Raw genomic sequence first — 27,627 nt, forward strand, 5'->3', positions numbered from 1 at the left:
CACAAAGAAAACAACATTTCTTTTTAGAACTGATAACTGAAATGTTCTTTAGGGGAGCTCAAAATGGTTCTATGTGCTGTGAAACCCCCTTTTGGAACATTTATTTTTGAGTGTATGACAGTCACAATTGCTGTTTTCCATCAACTACGTGGTTCCTACGTGGTTTAAGTCATAACAGGGTTAAAGGGGATCGATTACATGTTTGTTTACATAGCCTCTAATCTGTCTTATTAAAAGGGAATGGCTCCAGGACAGAGTTGAACTAAAGTCAAATTTGATCCAGTTAAGTCCTACTCCTGGAAAAGACGCTATACATTATTTATATGGTCGACGGTCATGTTTGCTTGTTTATCCACGTTTAGCCCTGGTGAAGTTTTGCTCATTTTGGATCCGTCTTGGACACTTCACATGGGATTGCCTTTTTTTATTTATTAATACGCGACTCTGAAACTGAACTTTTTTCACGGCCAAATGCTCACAGAACTCGCGGAGCGCGCATGACGTGTGACTGGGAAGCCAGAGAGTCTCGGGATCGCGCGCGCGCGCTGGACGCCAGCCGCGAGATAGTCAGTACGCGCAACACAGGAGTGGTAGTCCTGATAGCACGCGCAACACAGGAGTGGCGCTCACGAGCTCTTTATCAGCGTCCGGTCAGTCAGTGTCACTGGAGAGCTAGTGCGATCCTCGGCAGTGTTCTGAGACTGCACTAACTGCTCCGGTCATTACTGGGAATGTCATGAGAATGGACATTACGAAGGTGAAATAACAAAATAAAGGCATTTGTGAGAATAATACGCGTTTTTCTTCTTTCGGAAAAGTTAAGGGAATTAATTAGCCTATAGTAGGCTACGCAGGACAAGGTTGTCTTCAGCATTGGCGCATCATGACAGCCGAGAGAGAGAGAAAAAGGTAAGTCGCAAGAAATCATTTTATTAGTGCTTGAACTATCAGTTATGAATTTAGTTTTGTTGTTTAGCTTAATATGAGATTCTCATCTGAGATTTGCTCTGGCACTAGAGCGAAACAAATTGCTGTTTTAACAAATGAGCCACATCGAATTAAAGGATTCCTAATCTTACAAGTGTTGTATTTGAACTGCTATTTCCCCTCCTTTTTATATATTTGTAACATAATCTTACCCTCAATTCTAGATAGTTTCTTAAGACTCTGATATTGGAGAGGTCCGCGCGGAACCTATTTTTGGCTCGCTCTTGTTAAATGGCTTGAAAAGTTATTAAAATGTCATCACCAGAGTTGCATTGCTAAGAAATAACAACGAATGACACACTGTATCTCAATATGCCTACGGGTTAAAAAAATTAGATACAAATAATTATGTTGCAATCATGATTGGACATGTTCAAAATACATTCATTATATAAAACAAATCAGTTTATTAAACAAATTGACCCTCAGAGACTATCAGACTGAGAATAAAAATAACTAATAATAAATAACTACTTGTTGGAATCAAATGTCATACTCCGAAAAATATTTTATAATTGAGCATATGTTTCTTTGTTTTCATCCATCATCTTTTTTGTAATTTCTACTCGTTTCATGAATTTCTAGAGCGCAATTTTCTTATTTAGTAATTCATTTCAAAGTGGTCAAAAGAGTGCACTGAACTTAAAAAATTAAGGCAGCAATTAAACAATATTTTACAATCTTTTTTAAATATTCAGATTTATTTCAGAATTGTAGCTATTGTGATATTGTCTCTAACCTGAGTAACATAATTGTTAACCATTTAAAAAATCTTTATTGTGTTTGTTCTTTTGCAATATATTGAAAACAGTTTACAGTCCATTCGGACAATCATGCTAAATTTAGAAGAAAAGGTCAGTATGAAGTAGTGCAAACATAATGAAAAAGTTTTTTTTTTTTTTTTTTTTTTTAGTCTGTAATTCACCAACTACTTCTGATCTTTGTCAGTTTAATCTTAACTATTACACTAATACATAATTTAATAATATATCATTAGCAATAAATAATACCTTTATTTATTGCTGTTTTCCAAACACATTTTGGGATCAAATTCACATGAATTAAATCCCATTTCAACATTCTACTCAGATACTGAGCCCTCTCTTTCACTGTCCCATCCTCCGGTCACTCAAATGTCTTTATCCTCCAAGATACAAACCCATTTAAGAATATCCATCAGTTGTCAAACATATGCATTGTTGCTCGGTGTAAATTGTGACATGGTGATCTGCATGGATGACATTCTAAATTCAGATATTGCCAGATAGTAAAATAAACCAGCACTGGCTCTCTGATGCTAAGGCATATTGAAGATGGTTATATGTTCCTCCATGTGTTTCTTGCTGGCTTGTTAACAGGAAGGTAATGTTCCAATTGAAACTGAGATTTTCAGATCAGGGCTCACCTCTCTTTTTAATATGGACTGCGTGAACAGGCCATGATGTGTCCCTGCTCTGGTTGCTTCCATCACTTTATCCGATTCTTATCTCTTATCTGGTTTGTTTAACTTGCTCTACGAGTTTTCATTAGCACTGTGATTTACTGTGATGTGTTTTGTAATTGGTGCCAGTGGGGTAAATGTAATCATTTAACTGTGCTGTTTTAATGTCATACATCAAAGCTTGGCTGCACAGAAGCAATTTGCAATATAATACATACGCAATAGGATTATTCTGACACCCATGGGTTCAGTTATCATATTGTGTTTAACACTGATTCTTTCATTGGTTTATTAGCTGGGAAACTAAAGGTTGGCCATCTCTTTGAGGTTTGGGAAAATAGGATTATCTGTAGTGAATGGCTGCTCTGTACAGTCTGGCTTTTGGCTTTCTGTGAACTCTGGCCTAATCTGGTTGTGAGGGGATATGCAGAGAGAGATAAAGGCAGGAATGGGTTCACATCGGCCTGTTAATCACATGATCTGCTCCCTTTGACAGGTTTTGTCTTGGTTGTGCGTGATGACGCCCGAGGCAATAGGGGATAGTTACAGCTATCTTGCCATTGTGTTTGCTAGGTCATTAGGAATCGTGACAGCTCTTAAGATCCTTTGCTGAAATACAGACTATTCTCATGTCAGCTACCTGTTGAGAGGCTGATTGACACTTTTAATGTAAAGAACACTGCATGTTGAGAACAGACGGGAGGGGCTACATAGCTGTCGGTCTTGTTATTTTGTTCTAGTAATTCCACAAAAGGTGAAAAGATTGTAAAAGAGGGGACAAAGAAGTGAAAACGGCCAGCAGGCCTCTGTCTTCAGGCTATACCTTGACCTGTTGCGCATCTCTAATACAGAAGTTATTTAGCCAGCTAATGTCGAAAGCGTTTGCAGCGTAACTGGGGGTTGAGGTCAGCAGCTGGACTGTGTGGGAACAGAACTCAGTAGCCTTGTAGAGGGCAGAGGACACAACTCCCCTTCATTTGATAGATTGAATCCAGTCTGAATGAGGCCAAAGGGTTTGTAATAACTACATCTTAGCAGAGAGATAAACCTTTACGCTCAGCTCACATCCAAGGAGTGTTTGGGCAGTGTAGATCTGGATTGTTTTACTGAAAAAATAAGTTAGGACTCAGAGTTCGCACATTAGGTGATGGTTACTGATTTCAGCTGGCTGTGAAAGAAATGCTTCTATGGTTTAAACAAAACCACTGGAATGATCAGATATGTTTTTGTTATTATAAATCAAGTCTAACATGTTATGGGCAATATGCATAATGCTGATGGGATTTTTAAACATGTTAACTCTCAACAGGTAGGTTACATCGATATGCCAGTAAAGGTGGCGACAAGTGACAGTCTTTGTCAGTGAGTTATTCATTCGGACCACTGATTTATTCAGGAATAAAACAAATAGCTTATGACTGCTGTCTTTATGAGCGAGTCATTGAATCGTTTACTCAACCGATTAGTTTAAAATACCGATTTCTTTAGAACTAAACTTCACTATGGTGTCTTCTTGCAGATATGCAGAAGTTTATTCTGTTTTGACTTCGTTTGCAAATAACTATTTTCGTTGATGTCCATAACAAAAATAGGCAAGGTAACTGGAAACTTGTCTCTTAGTTACTACAAACTTCTAGTTTGTTGAACTTGCTCTTGCTTAAGTGATATTGATTACTATATTATTATAGATTTATTCAGTTATGAAATGTGAATCAAGTGACATTTCTGGCATTGATAGGTGTAACTACTTTCAAACTCAAGAGATCCTGGGTTCTCTGAAAAAAAATTGTAGTTTCTATTTTAGTTTATAATGTTGTCTTGTGTAACGATCACCAATGAGAGTGGGTTTGTTCTAGTAATTCCACAAAAGGTGAAAAGATTGTAAAAGATAACCATCGGAGGGCACTCCAACCCGGACAATCACCACACATCCACATACTCCATTCCCCATAATCCTTTGCCCAGACCATCATCCATTATCACATTCACCTGTGTCTCATTATCCTGTTTAGCTCACATTATAAAAGCCTGGTTCATTCTGGTAGTCTCTGCAAAGTCTTGTGTGTGTCTCACTGCATTTCAGAGCTTGTTTGTGACCTTGGTTCTCTTGAGTCCTGGTTCTCTTGAGTCCTGGTTCTCTTAAGTCCAGGTTCTCTTGGGTCCAGGTTCTCTTGGGTCCAGGTTCTCTTGGGTCCTGGTTCTCTTGAGTCCTGGTTCTCTTGGGTCCTGGTTCTCTTGAGTCCTGGTTCTCTTGAGTCCTGGTTATCTTGAGTCCTGGTCCTCTTGAGTCCTGGTCCTCTTGAGTCCAAGGTCCTCTTGAGTCCTGGTCCTCTTGTGTCCTGGTCCTCTTGAGTCCAAGGTCCTCTTGAGTCCTGGTCCTCTTGTGTCCTGGTCATCTTGAGTCCTGGTCCTCTTGAGTCCTGGTTCTCTTGAGTCCTGGTCCTCTTGAGTCCTGGTCCTCTTGAGTCCTGGTCCTCTTGAGTCCTGGTCCTCTTGAGTCCAAGGTCCTCTTGAGTCCTGGTCCTCTTGTGTCCTGGTCATCTTGAGTCCTGGTCCTCTTGAGTCCTGGTTCTCTTGAGTCCTGGTCCTCTTGAGTCCTGGTCCTCTTGAGTCCTGGTCCTCTTGAGTCCTGGTCCTCTTGAGTCCTGGTCCTCTTGAGTCCAATGTCCTCTTGAGTCCTGGTCCTCTTGAGTCCTGGTCCTCTTGAGTCCTGGTCCTCTTGAGTCCAAGGTCCTCTTGAGTCCTGGTCCTCTTGAGTCCAAGGTCCTCTTGAGTCCAAGGTCCTCTTGAGTCCTGGTCCTCTTGTGTCCTGGTCCTCTTGAGTCCTGGTCCTCTTGAGTCCAAGGTCCTCTTGAGTCCTGGTCCTCTTGTGTCCTGGTCATCTTGAGTCCTGGTCCTCTTGAGTCCTGGTCCTCTTGAGTCCTGGTCCTCTTGAGTCCTGGTCCTCTTGAGTCCTGGTCCTCTTGAGTCCTGGTCCTCTTGAGTCCAAGGTCCTCTTGAGTCCTGGTCCTCTTGAGTCCTGGTCCTCTTGAGTCCTGGTCCTCTTGAGTCCAAGGTCCTCTTGAGTCCTGGTCCTCTTGAGTCCAAGGTCCTCTTGAGTCCTGGTCCTCTTGAGTCCTGGTTCTCTTGAGTCCTGGTTCTCTTGAGTCCTGGTTCTCTTGAGTCCTGGTTATCTTGAGTCCTGGTTATCTTGAGTCCTGGTTCTCTTGAGTCCTGGTTCTCTTGAGTCCTGGTTCTCTTGAGTCCTGGTTCTCTTGAGTCCTGGTTCTCTTGAGTCCTGGGGTTCTCTTGAGTCCTGGTTCTCTTGAGTCCTGGTTCTCTTGAGTCCTGGTCCTCTTGAGTCCTGGTCCTCTTGAGTCCTGGTCCTCTTGAGTCCTGGTCCTCTTGAGTCCTGGTCCTCTTGAGTCCTGGTTCTCTTGAGTCCTGGTTCTCTTGAGTCCTGGTTCTCTTGAGTCCTGGTTCTCTTGAGTCCTGGTTCTCTTGAGTCCTGGTTCTCTTGAGTCCTGGTTCTCTTGAGTCCTGGTTCTCTTGAGTCCTGGTTCTCTTGATTCTCTGCCTGTTCCCTTGAATTTGTCTCAGCCCTGATCTGTTATTGTTTGGATTGTTTGCTTGTGTATGACCCTTGCCTATCTGGATTACGTCTTTGGATTACCCTTTCAAAATAAATACTGCATTTGGATCCTCAACCTTCTTGTCTCAGAGCAGTTTGTGACAGGTGGGTTCATGTTTTTCCATGCATATCAGAATGAGGGAACAATGAGCAATGTGCAAGCAAACTGATGCATTGTGCGAATTTCGTAGTGAGCAGCATTTTAAAATACAAAGCATAAAAAAATTGTACACATACAATATCATGCAGTTTGTCTGTTATATCTTGTGCTATAGTTAAATTAAAATGGCCTGCTATTTAAAAAATGTCCTTCTTGACATATGATTGACACTTGCATGAACTTAAGATTGTGGATAGTTTCCAGGAAATGATAAGAAATTAGAGCATTTGTAAAAGGGCAGATGCTGTTAGAGATTGTCTGGTAGCTCTAGATTACATAAAATCATTTTATTAGTGTTTTACTGCGTAGAACTTTAAGTTCTCTATAGCTGTAAATTAATTATATAATTAAATGTATAAGCGCTCAAGCTCTGGAAGGACATCATGCAGAATCCGCTGATGTCAAGGAAAACAGTTTCTCCTTTACCCCCCTCAAATGAATGTATTGAACATGTGAACTCTGTATGAGATCTTTATTTAACCATTGTGTCTGTATTTTTAGAGCTGCACTTGATTTCTGCTCATCAAAACCTGATGAGGTTTCATATATGGTTGGAGACAGACGGCAGTAACTGTTTGGGTTGAAATGGAAGTTGCCATTCCTCATTTAGCCTTGAGAAAAAACAGACAGAAAATTCATGTTTAAGTCCCATTGGTTTGACCTATGAGTAAAAACAATCAGCCATTTATTGTGAGAAGTATCCATAGTTACTATTACAATGACCATTTTTTTCTGAAAATGGGGGTAGTTGAAGGGCAGAAAGGGGGCATGTTGAGGTTGCCAAATATGCTGCTGTATTATAGACGGCTGATTATCGCATTCCTGCACCCCCGCACTGTACTGTGCACATTTTACAAACACTCCCAGAGCCGGGCTGACCTGAGCCGGGGAATAGGGGACCCACACTGGGAGGCAGCTACTGGAATTACACCGCTAGATCCTGGTCTCAGCATTGGCCTCCCACAGACACTGAAACTTAGTGCTGCATACAGGCCACGTGTTGTGTGTTGGTATCTGTGTTAGTGTGTTATTATATGTGACGCATTAGAGAGCACTTGTGGTGTTTCGCCAACAAACAGTCCTGTGGCTTGGTTTTTGTTTTGAGGGCACAGTGCACTGTGGCACACCGCACTCAGAGGCCATTGAGAGTTCACTTCTCTATGCCACACTCTCTTTCACACACTGGCAAGCCACAAACCGCAGAAATCTTTCACCTGGCAAGATAAATGTTCGCGCATTTTTATTTTTCCTTTCACTCTCATTTTTACATTTTCATTTAATAATATTAGAATTAATATTAGAATAATAATAATTTTAAAAAAGCATCAAATCAGCATATTAGAATGATTTCTGAAAGATCACGTGACACTGAAACCTGGAGTAATGATTGCTGAAAATACAGCTTTGCATTACAGGAATTAATTTAATTTTAAAATATATTAAAGTAGAAAACTGTTACTTTAAATTGTAAGAATAATTCCCAATATTACTGTTTTTTTTTTATTTACTCTATTTGTGATCAAATAAATGCAGCCTAGGTGAGCAGAAGAGACTTCTTTCAAAACTATTTTAAAAATCTTACCGTCCCCAATCTTTTGAACTGTAGTGTACTTGACTTGATTATACTGTATAACATGCTAACAAGCTCAAGATAGACATCTGCATGAGCCTGGCCTTGTGACCTGACCTGACCCGGCCCGATCTGACTGGTACTGTATTTAATTTATTATGTCAAATTTTAAGAACGAACTACTCTTGAACCTGTAATGACTGTTTTTCCTCTGCATGCAAGGAAAATAAACCCCGATGCACAGATTCTCACAGGTGTGGTTTTTGCAATGCTTTTGCTTTGACTCAAAGAGGACATCTATATTTTCACAAAAAGTATGCTCAAAATAAAACAAAATATTTTGAATAATAGTTTATTTTTATTAAAATGGACCCAAACCTGTCCCAAACTCTGGCAGTTTGTCAACCTGGGCTGAGATTAAGAAGCATTTTTGCCAATTTTTGTTTGGTCTAAAAGTAATTTTTCATTTTTATGAACATTTAGCTTTGCACAGCGAAATTTCACGGGTGAAATCCAATCATTTCAATGTTAATCCGTGCAATCTGGTATTTCACATGAGGACGGAATCATTTTTACCTCACGGATTTTGCATCGGGTTCAAGTTTGGTGAACTTTGGCACACGAATTTGCCATGTTGACCAATAAAAAGCTGCTTGGTTTAGAAGTGACCCCTGCATGAGCAGTGCTTAATTTTTTGTTAGTAGACAACAGATTTGTTTTCTTTTCTTTCCCCACAAAGTTACCCTATTGTGACAGTGCCAACAAAAAGACAATCTTCAATCAAAGTTAAAGTTCATTGTTTTACTGTCCACATAAAAATGTATTAAGAACAATAAATAATGTAATGTACAATTAATGTATGTGAGTATACTTTATATCTCTCTGATCAGCAATTTAAAAACATTGACTGCACACAGTATCTGATGAAGCTCAGCCTGTAGGCTATGTTGGTTTCATCAGCCTCCTCTGTTTTCCAGGCATCCTTCAGAAAGGCGCAAGGAAAAGTCTCGTGATGCAGCACGCAGCAGGCGCAGTAAAGAGACTGAGGTGTTCTATGAGCTGGCCCATCAGCTGCCGTTACCCCACAGCATCAGCTCTCACCTGGACAAAGCCTCCATCATGAGACTAGCTATCAGCTTTCTGCGCACACACAAACTCTTCAACGCAGGTAATGAGTTGTTTAATAGGAAGTTCTGTTTGTTGTCACCTTGGTAGCTGCTTTACATATTGTTGTAAAAGAAATGGTTGTATACATTATTTCCAAATTTACAGTAGCTGCTGTTCAAAAGTTTGGGGTCTGTAAGATGTTTTTATGTTTTTGAAAGAAGTTTCTTCTGCTCATTAAGGCTGCATTTATTTGATCAAAAATACAGTCAAATAGTGAAATATTACAACAATTTATTGATGTTTTTATTGTCCTTAAATGTATAATTTATTTCTCTGATGGCAAAGCTGAATTGTCAGCATCATTACTCCAGTTTTCAGTGTCACATGATCCTTCAGAAATCATTCTGATTCGGTGCTTAAGAAACATTATCAATGTTGAAAACTGTTGTGCTGGTTAGTATTTTTGTCAAAACAGTGATACATTTTTCTCCAAAGAACAACATGTTACTGTAATATTATAAATGTCTGTCACTTTTAATCAATTTAATGCATCCATGCATCCAATACATAAAAGTAACCCCAAACTTTTGAGCTGTAGTTCATGTCTATCCAAACTTGTGTTTGTGTTAGATATTTAGAAATAAAATAATGTTGTTTTATACTAAAAAGATGGGTTCAGGTTAGTTATTATAATTAGCTTTTCATAAACACAGTAGAGGTATTTGGTGTGTCCTCATTTAGACAGCTAAGTAAACATGTTTATGTGTCAGTGAAGTTGGGGTGGGTAGGTCTATGATATGTCCTCACTCCTTAATATATACAATAAGAAATGCAGGAAGACAGACAAAGAGCACTGCACATTGTTTCCAGACTCCAGTCCTGACGCACATACATGTGTACAGTATGTGTGCATGTCTCTGAGAGAGAAGGGGATTAAACAATGAAAAGGGAAGAGATGGAATCTGGTGTGTGATGTGGAAGTGGGTGGGGGAAGATTGATGTGTGTGGAGAAACAGGGAAAGAGAGAGATAGCGAGGTGTGGGGTAATTAGGGGCTGCTAGTGGTATTGTTTTCTATGAACACTGTACAGTGAATTCTTCTCACACTCTTTTCTTAGCCACAATAATCTGTTTTGGCGCCTTGCGGGTCTGCCTGTGATATTTGACGTGCTGTACAGTATGTCCGTCTGGATGTTCTGTTTTATTCTTTGACTTTTGATTCTGTAGGTCACTAGATTATAAAACTAGAAGCTGTATAAACTGATATGTTCATTGTTGAGGTGTGTGGGACTGTCAAATGCATTGTCATTAAATCATAATATCACTTATAGGTGTTAAAGAGGTTGGCCCTGTCCTAAATGGCACACTTCATATGTACTTGCAGTCTTGTGGACTTAGAATGGCTGCTGCGTGCGTGTGTCCCTTAAGTCCACAAGACCGTAGGCCGTGTCCCATTTGTCATTGTAGGTTTCATAAGGGTGCTCGATGCGCACTTTTGCCCGAGAATGCAAGCTCCCTTGCAGACTTATACCCGACAGTCAAAGTGACATTACGTCAAAAAGTGTGGACTTAGAGGAAGATTGTGAGGGCTTAGGGTTCCGTTTGGGACAGGACTGTTATGATTATCATCTAAACCATATCTCAGTCGTAATCTTTCTGCCATAATGAACTTACCTCTAGGAGTCATTGGGGCATCATATTATATCCTGAATTACTAGAAAGTCCTTCTGAAGATGTGAATCTTTGAACCCTCATTAGCAAATGGCCCAGGACAGAAAAGCCAAAGTGGATAATCTCCTGTCAAAATGAAAAATCACAACTCGTATCTCTTTAACAACTCAGTTGTTTCTCCTTGACAGCAGTAAGATGAAATTGGGAGCAAATGGAGACTTGTAATCAAATTTCCAGCTTCTCTTTTGTGTCTCATTTTCAAACGGCTCAATTTTCAATAGAAAGTTCTGTAAAGGACAATTCAACAGTATTAGAATAGTAACAGAAAAGGATTGTCTCTTATAGGGAAGACAATTCACAAATGACCGTATTAAACATCTCAATTGTGTCTCCTAGATCGCAATGAGCTTAAATGAAGAGCAAATGGAGACTTTTGTCAAGTCTCCTGCTAATCAGATTTTCTAATTTTTAAGCTAAAGACAAAAAAAATCACAAATTGTTCGTAAATTTGAATATGAGCTCAAACATTTATAATCAAATTCTTCCGAGACCAATTGATCTGAGCTAGGCAGATTAAATGTATTGTCCCATGCTCTTACTGTAAATAATCATATTACTATCACTCAAAAGTTTGGGGTTAGTAAACATTTTTTTGAAAGATGTTTCTTTTTTCACCAATGCTGCATTTATTTATTATCAGTAAAAGAGTATTATTGTGAAATATTATTGCAATTTACTGTAAAATAACTGTTTTCTATTTTAATATATTTTAAAGTGATATTTATTATGTGATGGCAAAGCTGAATTTTCAGCATCATTACTCCAGGGTTCAGTGTCACATGATCCTTCAGAAATCATTCCAATATGCTGATTTGCTGCTCAAGAAACAGTCCGTATTATTATGATCAATGTTGAAAACCGTTTATGAATGTCTTTACCATCACTTTTGATCAATTTAATGTGTCCTTGCTGAATTTTTTTTATTAGTTTAAAAAAAAAAACTTACTGACCTCAAACTTTTGAACTTAAACAAACCTAAATGAAACATACTGTACTGTAACTTCCTGAGACATGAAAGAGCAATATATCAGAGAACCACAACCAGAGGCCTAAATGATTCTCATAGAGATGGACAGAGGCTAAAAATTATGAGTTCTTGGGTTTGGCTGAGAGCCAGAGAAGTAAGACATAACAGTGAAGTATTTATAGCATCAGAACGAATGCAGCGGGGCTTGAGGTGGGAGCGCAGACATGGACCACCTGCTGATACCTAAACTCACAATGCGGACACACAGTGCTGATGTCTGAGCAGGGTCAAAGCCTCAGCGCTCAGGACCTCAGTGCCTGATCTGAATGAGCATGGGAGGTCTTATCTGCAGGGAAGCAGACATGAAACTCACAGCATGGAGCCTCGCTTTAATTATTTTCTCAAGTTGTTGATGCTTTTCATGGCATTGTGTACCTCAAACATCCCCTCTTTGCTGATCAGCAGAATAGCTCGTTTTTATTCCATGTTACTGTGTGAATTTAATTTGCTATATAAGTCTGTTTAATTGAATTTGGGATGTTTACTTTTTTTGTGACGCAAAATGGTACAGGATATGAGTCTATGTTTGTGTAGTAGTGTGTGATTGTGCCTTAACATTGGATTTGAGATGGTCACTTGAGTTTGTTTTGATAATTTGCCAGTGTAAATTACAACAAAAAGACCCAATTTTACACTGTACAGACACAAATACTAAGTTGTCTTGTCTTTTGTCCCAGGCCGCACAGTGCAACAAACCCGGTACCAGGATGACAGTCAGTTGGACAGTCTATATCTGAAGTCTCTGGAAGGCTTTGTTGCTGTGGTAACATCAGACGGAGACATGATATTCCTTTCGGAAAACGTCAGTAAATTTATGGGCCTTACGCAGGTGAGTCTCACCTCATTTCCCTCATTCTTTCAGAATAATTACAAAGAGAAAACCTGTAAAAACCTTCTGTTACTTAATTTATAGTGGCTGAACATTTCATTTTACTTGCCTCACAAAATGTTATCAGGTGGAACTGACAGGCCACAGCATCTTTGACTTCACTCACCCCTGCGATCATGAAGAAATCCGAGAGAATCTCAGTGTCAAATCAGGTGAGCATTTTTTGGATACACTGTTACCTTTAAAACCAAAATGGCTGAATATCCTAGTCCTCTTTATCTCTGGGTGCAATTTGCCATGGAGATGTCCTTTACTGATTGCACTTATCGCAGTCAGGATGTTACATTTTGTACATTCCTGTGGTGGTTCGTGTGAAGACAAATTCTTTTTTTTTTTTTTTTTTTTTTTTTTTACAGTCAGCCTGTAGTCTCTTCTGTAAAGACTTGAGGTCGGGCTATAATTTTTCCAACCAGTGTTCGGAAAGTTCGTTTGTGCAGTTTTTGTTTCTGTAAAAGCTTATATCTATCTATCTATCTATCTATCTATCTATCTATCTATCTATCTATCTATCTATCTATCTATCTATCTATCTATCTATCTATCTATCTATCTATCTATCTATCTATCTATCTATCTATCTATCTATCTATCTATCTATCTATCTATCTATCTATCTATCTATCTATCTATCTATCTATCTATCTACCTATCTATCTATCTGTCTATCTATCTATCTATCTATCTATCTATCTATCTATCTATCTGTCTGTCTGTCTGTCTATCTATCTATCTATCTATCTATCTATCTATCTATCTATCTATCTATCTATCTATCTATCTCTGTCTGTCTGTCTGTCTATCTATCTATCTATCTATCTATCTATCTATCTATCTATCTATCTGTCTGTCTGTCTGTCTATCTATCTATCTATCTATCTATCTATCTATCTATCTATCTATCTATCTATCTATCTATCTATCTATCTATCTATCTATCTATCTATCTATCTCTGTCTGTCTGTCTGTCTGTCTGTCTGTCTGTCTGTCTGTCTGTCTGTCTGTCTGTCCGTCCGTCCGTCTATCCATGGCTAAAATATTTGGGGAAAATTTTAATTGTAATTTTATATATATATATATATATATATATATATATATTATATATATAATTTATTTATACATTTATTTTTTTAAAGAACTCCATGTTTTCTGTGTTTGTTTGTATGACATATAATTTGAATCACATTTTTTGTCCAAATTGTGCAATCAATTTGAATATAATTCAACAATAATATTTAATAATAATAATTATTATTGTTATTTTATGAATAATACATTATTATTAAATAAAATAAATATATATATATATATATTATTAATTAATTATTTTCAATTTAACCATATTATTAAATAAAATAAGTACTAATTTACTATTGTAATAATATTATTTTACTGCCAAATAAAATAATAATAATTTGATTTAAAATAAATACAGCTGGACTAATCCATTGTCATAAACAAGGGGAATTGTTTTACTCAGTTTTATTATTTTTCATTAGTTCATTTTGTTTAATTCAATTACTTACAGTTTAATTGCAAATATAAAAAAAGATGTTTGGCTTTAAAAAGAATTATGGACTAATAGCCAGGGCACGAATTATTCAGTATCCGTAATTATTTTAGACAATGACAGGAATTCAGCAGACTTAATTTGAATAGTTTCAGTGCTAAACATAGCTTGTGAATTTTATACTTTCATATGGTCATTTATTGGTACCAAACTTGGTGTGAACTCTGGCCCAAGTTTCTGTAAATTACCATTTCTGTTGCTATCATGTAAGCAGTGTGTGCTTGCACACAGACACACACTCATAATGACAGTAAGTGGGCCTTCCCCACAGCAAATGTTCCTCCTCATCTTGTTTTATCTGTCTCTCGCTGTCTCTTCCTCTAATCTTTCACGAGCCTGTCACCTGATCTGTTTAGAGCTCTTGAGCAAATGATGTAATTTTCTTGCCATTTCATTGGCCACTTGGAGATAATTCCCATGCAATCAATAGCCCATAGAGCTCAACATACTATAGTTAAGGTTTCGACAGACTGATTCAGCTTCGGTTGAACTTTGCACCTGGGATCCACGACCCACTGACAGAGCAAAGTCCACTAAATGTGCTAGAAAAAAAGCTTTATGGTCAGCACAATGGTCAATTATAAATACAAAAAAGATTTTTAAGTAAGAGGTGTTTAATTGGCAGGACCTGTGTATGGCAGAAGAGGTAAAGACATGAGCACGGGCAGAGATTTCTTTATGAGGATGAAGTGTACGGTCACCAACAGAGGTCGCACTGTGAACCTTAAATCAGCCAGCTGGAAGGTAAGAATGCATAAGGATATCATAAAGCTTCATGCAGCGTACACATGCATGTGCTATAAGGTAAAACATTGTGTCGCCGCTCTGTCTTTCAGGTGCTGCATTGCACGGGGCATCTGCAAGTGTGCAGCAGCCGACCCCCTCAAGTCCTGTGTGGGTTTTCGGAGCCACCCCTCACATGCGTCACTTTGCTGTGTGCGCCGATCCCACACCCCTCTAATGTCGACACACCTCTTGACAGCAAGACGTTCATGAGCAGACACAGTATGGACATGAAGTTTATCTACTGCGATGAGAGGCAAGGGACTGTTCACTATTTAGAGTGTGAATGCACATGTGTATGTGTGTTTGTGTATATGGGTGTGCGTGCGCATGTATGGGCCCAAAAAATATCTGAAGCTCTGAACACAATACACAGTGTCTGATGTATTTCCTATTGAGACAGGTGTAGAATATATCAAAAGAACAGTGATATTTTTTTATTTTTTTATTTTATAGACATTAATTTATTAGCCACAGACATTAGTTTTTTACATTAGTTTACAGCCATTAATCATCAAGTTCAAGTTTGTTTATTTCTAGAGCACATTTACTACCGGCTTTTGGCCGACCAAAGTGCTGTACAACAATCACAATACAATACACATTGCACCAACAACCTTCCTATCGTCAGTCAAAATATGGTGCATTAAAAAAAGAAAATAAAAGTAAATCAAAATAAAAAAATAATAATAAAAAAAAGTAGATTACATATTAAAAGCTAATCCAAACAAATAAGTTTTTTGCGCTATTTTAAACTCAGATAGAGTGGAAGCCATTTTAAGTTGAAGAGGGAGATTATTCCAAAGAGTGGGACCCGCCACTTCAAAAGCTATATTTCCCCTCTTTTTCAAGCGGGTTCTAGGAATAAGAAGGAGGGATTTGTCTCAATTCTCGATTTGGAGTGTATGGGTGAAGTAAATCTGATAAATAAGTTGGTGCAAGATTGTTTAAGGATTTGTAGACTAGTAAAATTTTATAGTCAATTCTATATTGAATAGGTAGCCAGTGAAGGGATCTCAGAAGGGGTCGTTGCATGATCAAATATTTTACCACCCTTCAAAAAGCGCGCCGCTGCATTCTGAACAACTTGTAATCGAGAGATTTGACTCTTAGAAACCCCATAGTACAGAGAGTTGCAATAATCTAGCCTGGATGTTATAAAGGCGTGAATAGCAACTTCTAGAGAGGCATTGGATAGACAGGATTTTATTTTGGAAAAAGAGCGAAGGTGAAAGAAACTCGAGCCCACTACGATCAAATTTCAAGTTTTTATCAATTACCACACCTAAGTTACGAACTTTTGCTGAGATAGTAAGGTTTAAAGGATCAAGGTTAGGTAAATGTTGACTTCTATGTTCGGAGGGGCCAAAAAACAATAGCTTCTGATTTATCTGAGTTTTAAAAAAAGATAGTTTTGTGAGAGCCATGCCTTCACATCATTTAAACACGCTGATAATTTACTAACAGCATTCTCATTACCACTGGTCAACGGCAGATAAATTTGCATGTCATCAGCGTAACAATGGAAGGCTACATTATGTTTCCTGAAAATGGATCCCAAGGGAAGTAAATATAAGGAGAAGAGAGTGGGTGCAAGAACAGATCCCTGTGGTACGCCACATGATAGTTTGCGTAATGATGAAGTAAAATTTCCAATTTTAACAGAAAAAGTTCTGTTAGTTAGGTAAGATTTAAACCAGTTTAACACCACTCCACCTAGTCCTATATAAGACTCCAGTCGGGAGATGAGAATTCCGTGATCAACAGTATCAAAAGCTGAAGACAAGTCCAGCATGATTAGAATCATGATTTGCAGGTGGTTTTAGAGGGAGGGACATACTCAATCTAGAATTTGATTGGACAAATATCATTGTAGTTCAGGATGAGTCAAACTGTATTTATTGTCTGAAATATTATGTGTGTGTCTGCGTAAACTTATGCTACCATTCAAAAATTTGGGGTCAGTTTTATTTTATTTTATTTATTTTTTGTTAATACTTTTTTATTCAGCAAGGATGTATTTGAAATTTTAAATCAAATAAATGCAGCCTTGGTGAGCATAAAAGGCATAAAAGACTGACCTCAAACCTTTGAAAGGTAGTGCAATTTTGTGAACATTTAGGAGTACAGTAGCATATGGATCGCCACACATGGACTATCAAAGCTCTCATTTAGATTTAATTTAAGATCACTGAATATTTGGTAAACAGTGCTGTTTTTCGTTTTGCGCTTATGTAAGTGCATGTAAGCAGCATTAGTGAGCTAATATGTGTGTTTCAAAGGTCACTATTGGGAACTCTTATCCTAATCATTTTGTGCTACTACCTGCATTGTTATCAGTGTGTGGTAAGGGAGAGTGATTATGAGCTTTTCTTGTTTTCTTGCTACATTTCTTGAAAGCTCCTAAGGGGCACAATTGACTTCTCTTACAAATCTTGCATAACAAACCAGTGGAGTTCATTTGTCCCCTGGCAATATGGGGGAGGTGGTGCTCTAAGTGCCTGGTCACCCATCTGTACACTGCAGTGGTTGTGTTGTGAAGAAGGTTAGCAGCTGAGGTCAGATATTTGCATGCTTCCATTTAATGGAGCTTATTATTGGAGTTCATTAAAAGCCCATGCTGGAACAGGAAATGAGAGGTGGCTAGTCCAGGGAAAAACTGGAGGTTCAAATAGAAGAAAAATAACCATTGCATGAGTTTGTATGGAGTATTCAACATCTCAAAAAAATGATGTGGTGAAGATATTGACCATTGCAACAAATGCGTTTGTGATTAATAGACAAGCCCACATCTGCTTTCAGTCTAGCATTTGCTACAGTGCTTCAAACACAGAAGAGGATGTGGCCTTTGTCTTTTGGAGGCAGTGTGTTGATACATGTGTCTGTCTTTTAATCCAGAAAACAGACATCAAAGATAATGATCAGACAGAACAAGTACGACTCTTTTTCACAAGAGATTTATGGCTCCAATAAACAAGGGTCCTGCTTGTAATCATTTGTTCTCACTAAGCTAAGCAGAGAGTTTACATTGGCTCCCAGCAGCACAAGTTTGATTGCTTTCAGATATAATCAACAGTCATGCATCTTGGTTAATGATGGCTCCAGTGCTTTTAATTCAATCACACTTTGTTTTGACTGTTCCCTTAGTTGGTAACACTTTATAATAACTGCATGCTATTAATCATTTGTTAAGCATGAGTAAACAGTTAATTCATCATTTATAAAGCAGTAATAGACATTAATAAGCAGTTTATAAATACAGCTATAAACGCTTTTTTCTTTATTTATAAGCATATCCATAATGCGTTTGATAATTGTATTTTCATACTTTGTTAATGATCAATTAATAATTTCTAAATGAAGTATAGCATTGTTTATAAACCAGTTATTTAAGAGTTGTCAGTCATTCATAAGATCACTTAGAAAGTGTAAGTAAATGTACAGGTAGTTATAAAGCATTTGGTAGTGGTCAGTTAACTATTTTGTGAGCTAATCTAAAGTGAGGACTATTCATGCCTTGTAAAGCATTTATAAAGGATATTTAAAGGCGCATCAATCTTCTAAACAGTAAAATGTAACAAACACAACACAGTGATACAGAACATAGAAATATTTAACAGCCTTTAAATCTCCTTTATAAATGCTTTACAAGGCATGAATAGTCCTCACTTTAGATGAGCTCACAAACATAGTTAACTGACCACTACTAAATGCTTTATAACTACCCGAATTAACCCTGATTTACAGCATAAATACATGTTAATAAAGCATTTATTAACCATCACTATATGTCTGAATAATAAGATGTATGAATGTACATTTAAATAGTTTATTAATCATTTACTTACACGTTCTAAGTAATCTTATGAACCACTGAAAACTCTTAAATAACTGGTTTATAAAAAATGCAATTACTCATTTAGAAATAATAAATTGATCATTAATAAAGGATGAAAATACAATTATTAAATAAATTGTAGATATGCTTGTAAATCAAGAAGAAAGCATTTATAGCTGTTTTTATAAACTGCTTATTAATGTCTATTAATGCTTTATGAATGATGAATTAACTGTTTACTCATGCTTAACTAATGATTATTAGCGTGTAGTTATTATAAAGTGTTACCCATTAGGTTTATTCTTGACTTCTCTTTGTGTTTCAGAATCAGCCGCTTGATTGGATACCAACCAGAGGAACTTCTTGGCCGTTCGATGTATGAGTTTTGCCATGCTTTGGATTCTGAAAGCATAACAAAGAGCCACCAAAATCGTGAGTACCTGTCTACATCCAACAAAAACAAAGCCAAGAAACACAAACACATTAAAAGTCAGATTTCGTGTGGTCCTTTTCTGTTTAGACATGAAACAGCTAAACAGATTTGAATTGGAGATGCCAGTCTGAACAAAGGCATAAAGCAAACAAAGTGTTTGATCCGTTCTCTTTACCTCCATTTTCTGCAGTGGATCAAACACACCAGAAACAACGCAGTAGCTTATTGTGTGAATACCGTTTTGGCTAATTTACCTATCTTTTAAGCAATCTTGACTTCGTCCTGAAATGACTCACGGTCTGGAACAGAACCATACCTCTCATCTCTGTCCATGGGTAAACTACGTGTGTTCAAAACCTTGAAGACCTGTGGTGTTCCCATGGGCTTGATGACTGAGGGAAACAGATGTCCCGCCGGGCTCCAGGAATTGTTGAGGGATATTTATAAACTGAATGGTTGTTGCATTGCATTATTTATTTGCTTAGCAGATGCCGTAGACTACGTTTAATGTTTTCGGACACTTTGCTTTTAAAATTGCCCTCCTAAGATCTTAAACCTACCATATAGTTCTAACCTTAAAAACTATTTGAAAAAAATCTACATTTTGTAGTGCATTGTTATATATGGAAGCCCATTTTCGTTCACAAGAAGAAAAAACATGCTTTGGTAAATCTTAATTTTGAGATAAAGTCACATGACCTAATTACGAGATAGAAAGTTGAATTTATAACATAAAAACGTTAAAAGTCATAATTTAGTATGTCATATTTATGGTTTTATCCCATCATTTTTGCTTTTTATATCAATTCCGACATTTTATCTTATAATTATACATTTTTAATCTCATAACTATGCTTTACCAAAGCATAATTTATTTTCTTATGTGATGGAAATGGGTTTTCATAGTTATGTAAATCCATAGCTATTTTATTGATTACGTATTGATTTATTTACATTATTTGTATTTTTAATGTAGTATCTCAGGCATAAGCAGTGCATAAACTTTTTATTGTACAGGTGCAATGAGACTAGTTCCCTCACATACAATAGCTTTCAGTTTCGTCCGACTTAGACCACAAAATGAACCCACTGTTTACAAATGCTCCTGTCAAATCTGATATTGAATGTGATTTTCTTTTTGTATATTTAGAGGACACTGATTTGATTGTTGTGTCCACATTGAGGCTGAGTAGATGACCTGAATCCCATTAGATGTCCTTTGACATCATCTATAACAACCAAAAAGCTCTCAGATTTGCTCCTTTAGGATGGCCCACCTGATTAGCTAGTGCATTAGCGGCTAACAAGCCTTTGAAGTGTACAGCACCTCTGTTCTGGTTCCTCTGATGTCTTTAATCCAGATCAGTGCTCTGGTATTCTTCACTGGCCTCTTCCAGTGATAAAGTATTACCTAATTGTAAGATCTTTTGATTTGAAAAAATGACTACATACATGATCTGCAGTAATGGACCTTATTCAAAGGCAGTATTAAGCCATTTACATGGTGTTACATTTTAAAACTATTCAGTAACACTTTACAATAAGATCTCCTCTGTTAACATTAACTAACATTAACTAGCAGTGAGCAATATATTCTTACAGCATTTATTAACAAAGGTTCATGTTAGTTCACATGTTCTAATGTTAACATAGGCCTAACTTTTGATCTTAAAGATGTATTAGTAAATGATGAGATTAACATGAACTAAGATTAATAAATACTGTAATAAGTATTGCTTCAAGATGCGGAGCCTATCCCAAATAATGTCTAACAAGGAAAGTTAATGTCTGCATTATCAAATAATTAATTTGCCATTTATGTTACAAAACACTTTGAAAACACAGATAGATGTGTATTATGGTTAGAAGATATACTTTAATAATCCATCTACTCCAGATCTGAATATGACCATTGAAATTAATGCAATCATGCTGTTTAATTGCAGTGCTTATTCTGAGTATTGTCAATAGTCATATTAGTTGAATGCATGTACGTTAATGTCCTGGCTATTGAACCTAAATGGAGATGTTGAACTTTTTCATGACTTTTACTGTAATATCTTCATTTTATGGAGGATTATGAGTGTGCATTTTATTTACACTTTATTTTTTATTTAATTAACTAGTCATGTTTCAGATGTTTAAACACAACACATATGCAACTATTTAATAAAAAAGTTTAATTAATTAAAAATTGTGTACAATTATTTAAAATGTTTGTTACATTTAAAAATTAAATAATAACTTATTATTAGATGCCTGTCCAATGGAATTTTTAACTTGATTATCAACTGATGAAGAAATATATTTGGCATAAATATATAGTGTGTCAATTTATTATTAGTTACATCTAACAGTTTAGGCCATTTCCTCTTTTTCTGTTTTCGTCTTCAGTTTGTAACAAGGGCCAAGTGGTGAGTGGCCTGTACAGAATGCTAGCGAAGCATGGGGGCTACGTTTGGGTGGAGACCCAGGCAACCGTCATCTACAACAACCGCAACTCCCAACCACAGTGCATCATCTGCATCAATTACGTCCTGAGGTACTGTATTAAACGATGATACTAAATGATGATACTAAATGATGATACTAAATGATGATACTGATACTTATGGTACTGTTCTCACGCTGTTGTTGTATTTCAGTTCTGTTGAGGAGCAGTCCCTCATCTTCTCCCTGGATCAGACGGAGGCTTTTTTCAAGCCTTACCACATGCGTAGCATGGAAGAACTGTTCAGCCAGGGTGGAGCTTCCTCCGTTTCAGAAGCTCAGGACATTCTTTTCACTAAGCTCAAGGAGGAGCCTGAGGAGTTAGCTAAGTTAGCGCCCATGCCAGGAGACGCCATCATCGCCCTAGACTTTGGTCAGAGCGCCACCCGGCACTACTTTAACCATTCCCCCTACAATACCTTCACCCTCTTCACATCCTCAACCCCCGATTACAAAACTACTCCCATCCTTCATGCATGAACTCTCACTCCTTCCCTTGGCTCTCCTTACTCTACCTCACAATCACAACCACACACATACACTGCCCAGGTCATAAGTTGTTGTACGTTGTTGTACTGTAGCTCAGTAGCACTGTAGCTTGGCTTTGCTGCAGGGTACGCAACATGTGACAAAAATAAAAGGAAGCTGAATCTTTCTGCTCCACAGCACATGAGCATCTTATGGCTTAGCGTTGGCTTTAGCATAAACAATTTTGTATTATTGAAAATACAGTTTTTGTTTGTTTGTTTTTTATAATAAAAGTAAATGATATTTCAACATCTTTCAACACCTGTGTTTTTGAAGGTTTACCAATGACAGCTGGCAGTGTTTGTGTGTTTATTACCCTCACCACGGGGCTATAATGGGTATACTAATTTCACTTTTCATCACAATGCATGTCTTTACAAGTAAAACCACTGCATGCAATGGAAATCACCACCTAGTGACACTTTCAACAGTTTTAATTGTTTTTGGTGATGGCTGAGGTTGTTTTTAACATCCTAATTAATTATGTTACCATTTATTCTCATGTAACTCGCACTCTGAAAATGAGCCAGATCATAGTCAACACTAAACTTTTGCACATTGTGTTGTTTAAGGTGTGTCTATCCACTGTTAGTTGATCTTCCATTGCTCTGTATGTAGTAATTCTATGATACTGCATCTCATTTAAGTTATTTTTATCCCACATGTTGAACTGTGACGTCAGAGGCATTGTTTGACTTGTTACTGTGTCATGTCCAATGCATTTGCAGAAAGGCCAGAGTTTGAAGAACCTACTTACTTCTCCAAGTCCACCAAGCTTCCTGTGATGGGACAGTCATGGGTTGTGGACACTCCACCTGATGGCAGTCCTGATAGAAACCTGTCCAGCATTCTCTCCACCTTCACCGTACCCCAGGCGCCTCCTGTGGGCAATTGCACGCCCTGTACCACACCCTGCTTGAGTGGCTGCAGCAGTAGTTCTACAGTACGTCCCATCCCCATCTGTGACACCAAGGACATATCATCCTTTTTTAATTACTTATTTTTTCCAACTGGTATATTACTTTACATGTTGCTGTCCCTTAAAGATTTCTATATTTAAACAATTTAAAATGTTAAACAGTATGTTTTCATAGTACATTGAAATCTCAAAAGATCCAGGAAAATTGGTTTCCTACTAACATGACCTCTTTAAATGTAATTATGATTTGTTTTACATGTTGGTGTTTAAGTGGTTTAATGTGTTTGTCTGCAGCCTAGCAGTCCAGTAGATTACTGTGGCAGTGGAGAGAGTGATCTGAAGGTGGAACTGACAGAGAAGCTATTTGCTCCTGAATCTGTAGCAACAAATCCCACAGACTCCCAGGTGAGTGAGGCATTTCATCCGTAATAGTTCAGATCAGATGACATAGATTCTACCCCAGGGTTCTTTTTTTTTGTACACAGTTTCAGTCATAGTCTTTGGCTTTTGATGAAAATATCATTTAAATTTAGTCAATATTTTGTCATATTCATTAATTTAGACAATTTTACTCTATTTGATTACAATTAAATATAACTTTAATAAACAAAAAACTGTAACAGACCATTCTTTAACAATGTGAGTTACACATTATGACTAGCTTGTAAGTTCGAGTTCACCTGTTCATTCACTTCAATGCCTGTGCAGATGCAAGACATACAATATTACATTTACTTTGTGGAGATGGCTGGCTGATTAATCACATATACACTACTATACATTTAATTTAAAAATAAATGAATACTTTTATTCAGCAAGGACACATTAAATGGGTCAAAAGTGACAGTAAAGAATTTTACGATGTTATAAAAAAAACATTGAACTTTTGAACTTTCTTTTCATCAAAGAATCCTGAAAAAATGTGTCACTGATTCCACAAACAAATTGAGCAGCGCAACTGTTTTCAACATTGATAATAATAAGAAATATTTCTTGAGCATATTAGAATGATTTCTGAAGGACCATGTGACACAGAAGACTGGAGTAATGGCTGCTAAAAAATACATTTGCCATTACCGGAATAAATTACATTCTAAAATATATAAAAATAGTAAACAGTTATTTTAAATTGTAATAATATTTGACAATATTATTATATAATGATATATCAGCTCTTTCACTCCAATTCCTGGCATACTTGTCACTGATTTGAACCAATTCGTTGTATCGCAAGTATTTTTTTTCTCATCAAGTGTTTTAAATGAATTTTTGGTTGACATGATATCTAACTGTGTGCAGTTGGACCTGAGCGATCTGGACTTGGAGACTCTTGCTCCATATATCCCAATGGACGATGAGGACTTCCAGCTGCACCCCGTTTGTCTAGAGGAGCCGGCGCCTGACACAAGTCCAGACCTGAGCAAAGCCCTCCAGCACAGCTTCAGCAGTGTAGCTGACCTCTTCCAGCCCCTGAGTCCATTCCCTCCTGACAACAAGAGCAGTCCTCACACGTGTCCAGACACGGCTCATGTGCAGCCTTTCCAAACCGCACTAAACGTCCCACTCTCTTCTGAGGAGGGTAGACAGAGTCTTCAGTGGCCCCCTGACCCACCATCACAATATCAACGCACAGATATTAGATGCATGGATGACGGAAACACAACAGATCCAGGACAAACATGCAATTTCACTGCTGGACTGCCACAGCAAAGGTGAATAGAGTTCATTATTCCCTAACACATGCATTTTATTTTTGCAATACATGACCTAGGCATCAATGATTAACTAGATTAGAATTTAGTGCAAGTCAAGCAGACAGCCGAATGGGGTTTTAAAACTTTTTGATGAAAGTGCAACTAAATATAAAGCCAGCTATATATTTTTATGCATAAATACCTATTTATACTCTGTGAGAAAATCGTTGTTTGCAATTTTTAAAAAAAATGATGCTTTTATATTTTCATAGCACTTAAGCCAAAATAATTTAAAATATTACCTGGAAAATATACTTTGTTTTAAATTGCATTGTTAGATATACAACAAAATAGACTTTGAGTTCAATTAAAATGACTTTTTAAAAATTAATTTTACTTTTTAAAATTTCCACAATTAAAACATTGTTCCAAAGCTTTACAGAGAATACTGTTAAGTTTTTATGGAGTTCTGGACCCAAGTTTGAAAAACCCTGCTTTAGAACAAACACCTACAGTAATCAGAAAATTTTAAGGAATTTCAATGCATTCCTGCCCTGTACATACATTAATGTTCAAACGTTTTTGAAAGTCTCTTTTGCTCACCAAGGCTGCATTTATTTGATTAAAAGAAAAACTTAAAAACAGCTATGTGAAATATTATTACAATTTAAATAACTGTTTTCTATTTGAATATATTTAAAAATGTTATTTATTACTGTGATGACAAAGCTGAATTTTCATTATTTGACAAAGCTGTCTCATATTCATAGTAATATACACTGTCTTCGTAAATCTAAAGTCTTTGATTTAATGCAACTATTAACTATTAAAACTATTATTTTCTTTAAAAAAAAAAAAAAAACTTTATTGACCCCAAACTATTGGACAGTAGTGCACTATAACAAAGGTCATAATGTTCATTGATGAATTTATTTGTTTATTTTTAGGTTCTTTGAGAGCTTTGCCCCTGTACAGAAAAGCATGAGTATGGGACAGACCGCTCTCCACAACAACTTCAAACGGAAGCGGCCGTCAGAGTTCGGTTTGTCATGCTCTTTCTCCGATATTCCAAAGGTAAGCTCTCAGATCTCAATATAGACTAATGTAAATGAGTGAAGTTTATATAGTGATACCAAAGACAGAATATCAACTTAACATGCGTGTTCAGCAGGTGGTACCGCCTCACAAGTCTACAGATGGAATGCGAAAAAGGATGAAGACGATGAACGTCGACAGCTGTGCCTTCTCTGTCAGAAAGTCTCTCAGCACGAGTGTTCTCACAGGTACATCAACTCTCTCTCTCTCTCTCTCTCTCTCTTTCTCTTTTCTAATTTTTCTATACCCAAATTTACACACTCCGTTGTTCCTTCTTCATAGACAAATTTCCATGCATGCAAAGTGGATCTGTCAAAGGGACCTCAGAGGATCTCAAACAGCATTTCACAGAGTCATTCTGCTCTCCCAGTAACAGACAATACCACATGATGCCTTCACACAAACACTCAGGTCAGTCACGCCAGCCCTTACAGCACAAACCAAAATATTACCAACACTTCAATAGTGACACATATTTCCAACATGATTCATATCTTGGCAGCATCGAAGGGATCATTTAAATAAAATAATATTTAAATCATTTTATTATTTACGCACCCTCATATCATTCCGAACCCGTATGAATTTTTTTCTCCTGTAAAACACAAAACGAGATGTTTAGGAGAATGTTCACGCCAAACCGTTCAATAGTTTGGGGTTGGTACATTTTTTAAATGTTTTTGAAAGAAGTCTGTTCTGCTCACCAAGGCTGCATTTATTTGATGAAAAATACAGTAAAAACAGTAATATTGTGAAATATTATCACAATTCAAAATAACTTTGTTCCATTTTATTATATTTTGAAATGTAATTTATTCCTGTGATGGCAAAGCTGAATTTTAAGCAGCCATTACTCCAGTTTTCAATGTCACATGATCCTTCAGAAATCATTCTGATATGCTGAGTTGCTGCAAGTAACATTGCTTCTTATTATCAATGTTGAAAACAGTTGGGCTGATTAATATTTTTGGGGAAACAACATTTATTTTGATGTATGAAATAAAAAAACAGCATTTATTTGAAATACATTTTACGTTTACATTTAATCATTTAGCAGATGCTTTTATCCAAAGCGACTTAATAAATCTTTTGTATCATTACTGTCTTCACTGTCACTTTTGATCGGTTTAATAGGTCGTTGTTGAAAATCCTTGTGTATATATTCCAAATTTCGGAAGTCATACAATAGATTTGTGCAGACCAGACCAGAATTGGACCAATTGTGTCTTTTTCTATGTGACATTTTGAGTTACAGGTCTCTCTTATTTTTGACAGGCATGATAAGTCAACTGTTGGGCCCATCCTTTGACTCGTACTGTCTGCCAGAGCTGACACGATATGACTGCGAGGTAAACGTGCCTCTACAGGGAAACTTGCATTTGCTTCAGGGCAGTGACCTTCTGAGAGCCTTGGACCAGATCAAGTAAACCCAGAGCTTCTTCAGCGATCCATTCACCCAATGCTTTTTCATCCCATCTTTGTCTGTATATGCTATTGTTGTCTTGTATGCATGTATTATCAGCCTTTATTTAGACCTATGTGTACATTTTCCTTTAACATCTATGTGATATTTTAATATATATTTGAAAAATCTGATTGTTACTTGTTTAGAATGTGTTCGGACGTACCACATTCTGTGCTATATCTCAGACTCTAATATTGTCTTGTGCCTTCAGATGCTAAGTGTTCTTAACATTTATGCTCAGATTTACCAGATTCACTGTTGCAGACTTTGCTATGTATATGAATAACAACTAAC

The 27,627-nt window shown here is 37.0% G+C and overlaps 1 protein-coding gene across 1 annotated transcript; it reads left to right on the forward strand.

Annotated features, from left to right (window-relative positions):
• Positions 1-610: 610 nt before the first annotated feature.
• On the forward strand, positions 611-27,464 carry epas1a (endothelial PAS domain protein 1a). Its single transcript, XM_056255622.1, has 16 exons — positions 611-909; positions 8,746-8,936; positions 12,310-12,461; positions 12,589-12,673; positions 14,714-14,832; positions 14,925-15,127; positions 19,035-19,141; positions 21,537-21,684; positions 21,788-22,005; positions 22,889-23,103; positions 23,374-23,484; positions 24,379-24,791; positions 25,721-25,847; positions 25,945-26,056; positions 26,151-26,279; positions 27,144-27,464. The coding sequence occupies exons 1-16, from the start codon at positions 884-886 to the stop codon at positions 27,293-27,295; spliced, it is 2,508 nt and encodes an 835-aa protein (XP_056111597.1). The 5' UTR covers positions 611-883; the 3' UTR covers positions 27,296-27,464.
• The last annotated feature ends 163 nt before the right edge of the window (positions 27,465-27,627 follow it).

The sequence above is a fragment of the Rhinichthys klamathensis genome, unplaced genomic scaffold, assembly GCF_029890125.1.
Source record: "Rhinichthys klamathensis goyatoka isolate OS25496 unplaced genomic scaffold, OSU_Roscu_1.1 h1tg000121l_1, whole genome shotgun sequence".
In the NCBI taxonomy this organism is placed as follows: Eukaryota; Metazoa; Chordata; class Actinopteri; order Cypriniformes; family Leuciscidae; genus Rhinichthys; species Rhinichthys klamathensis.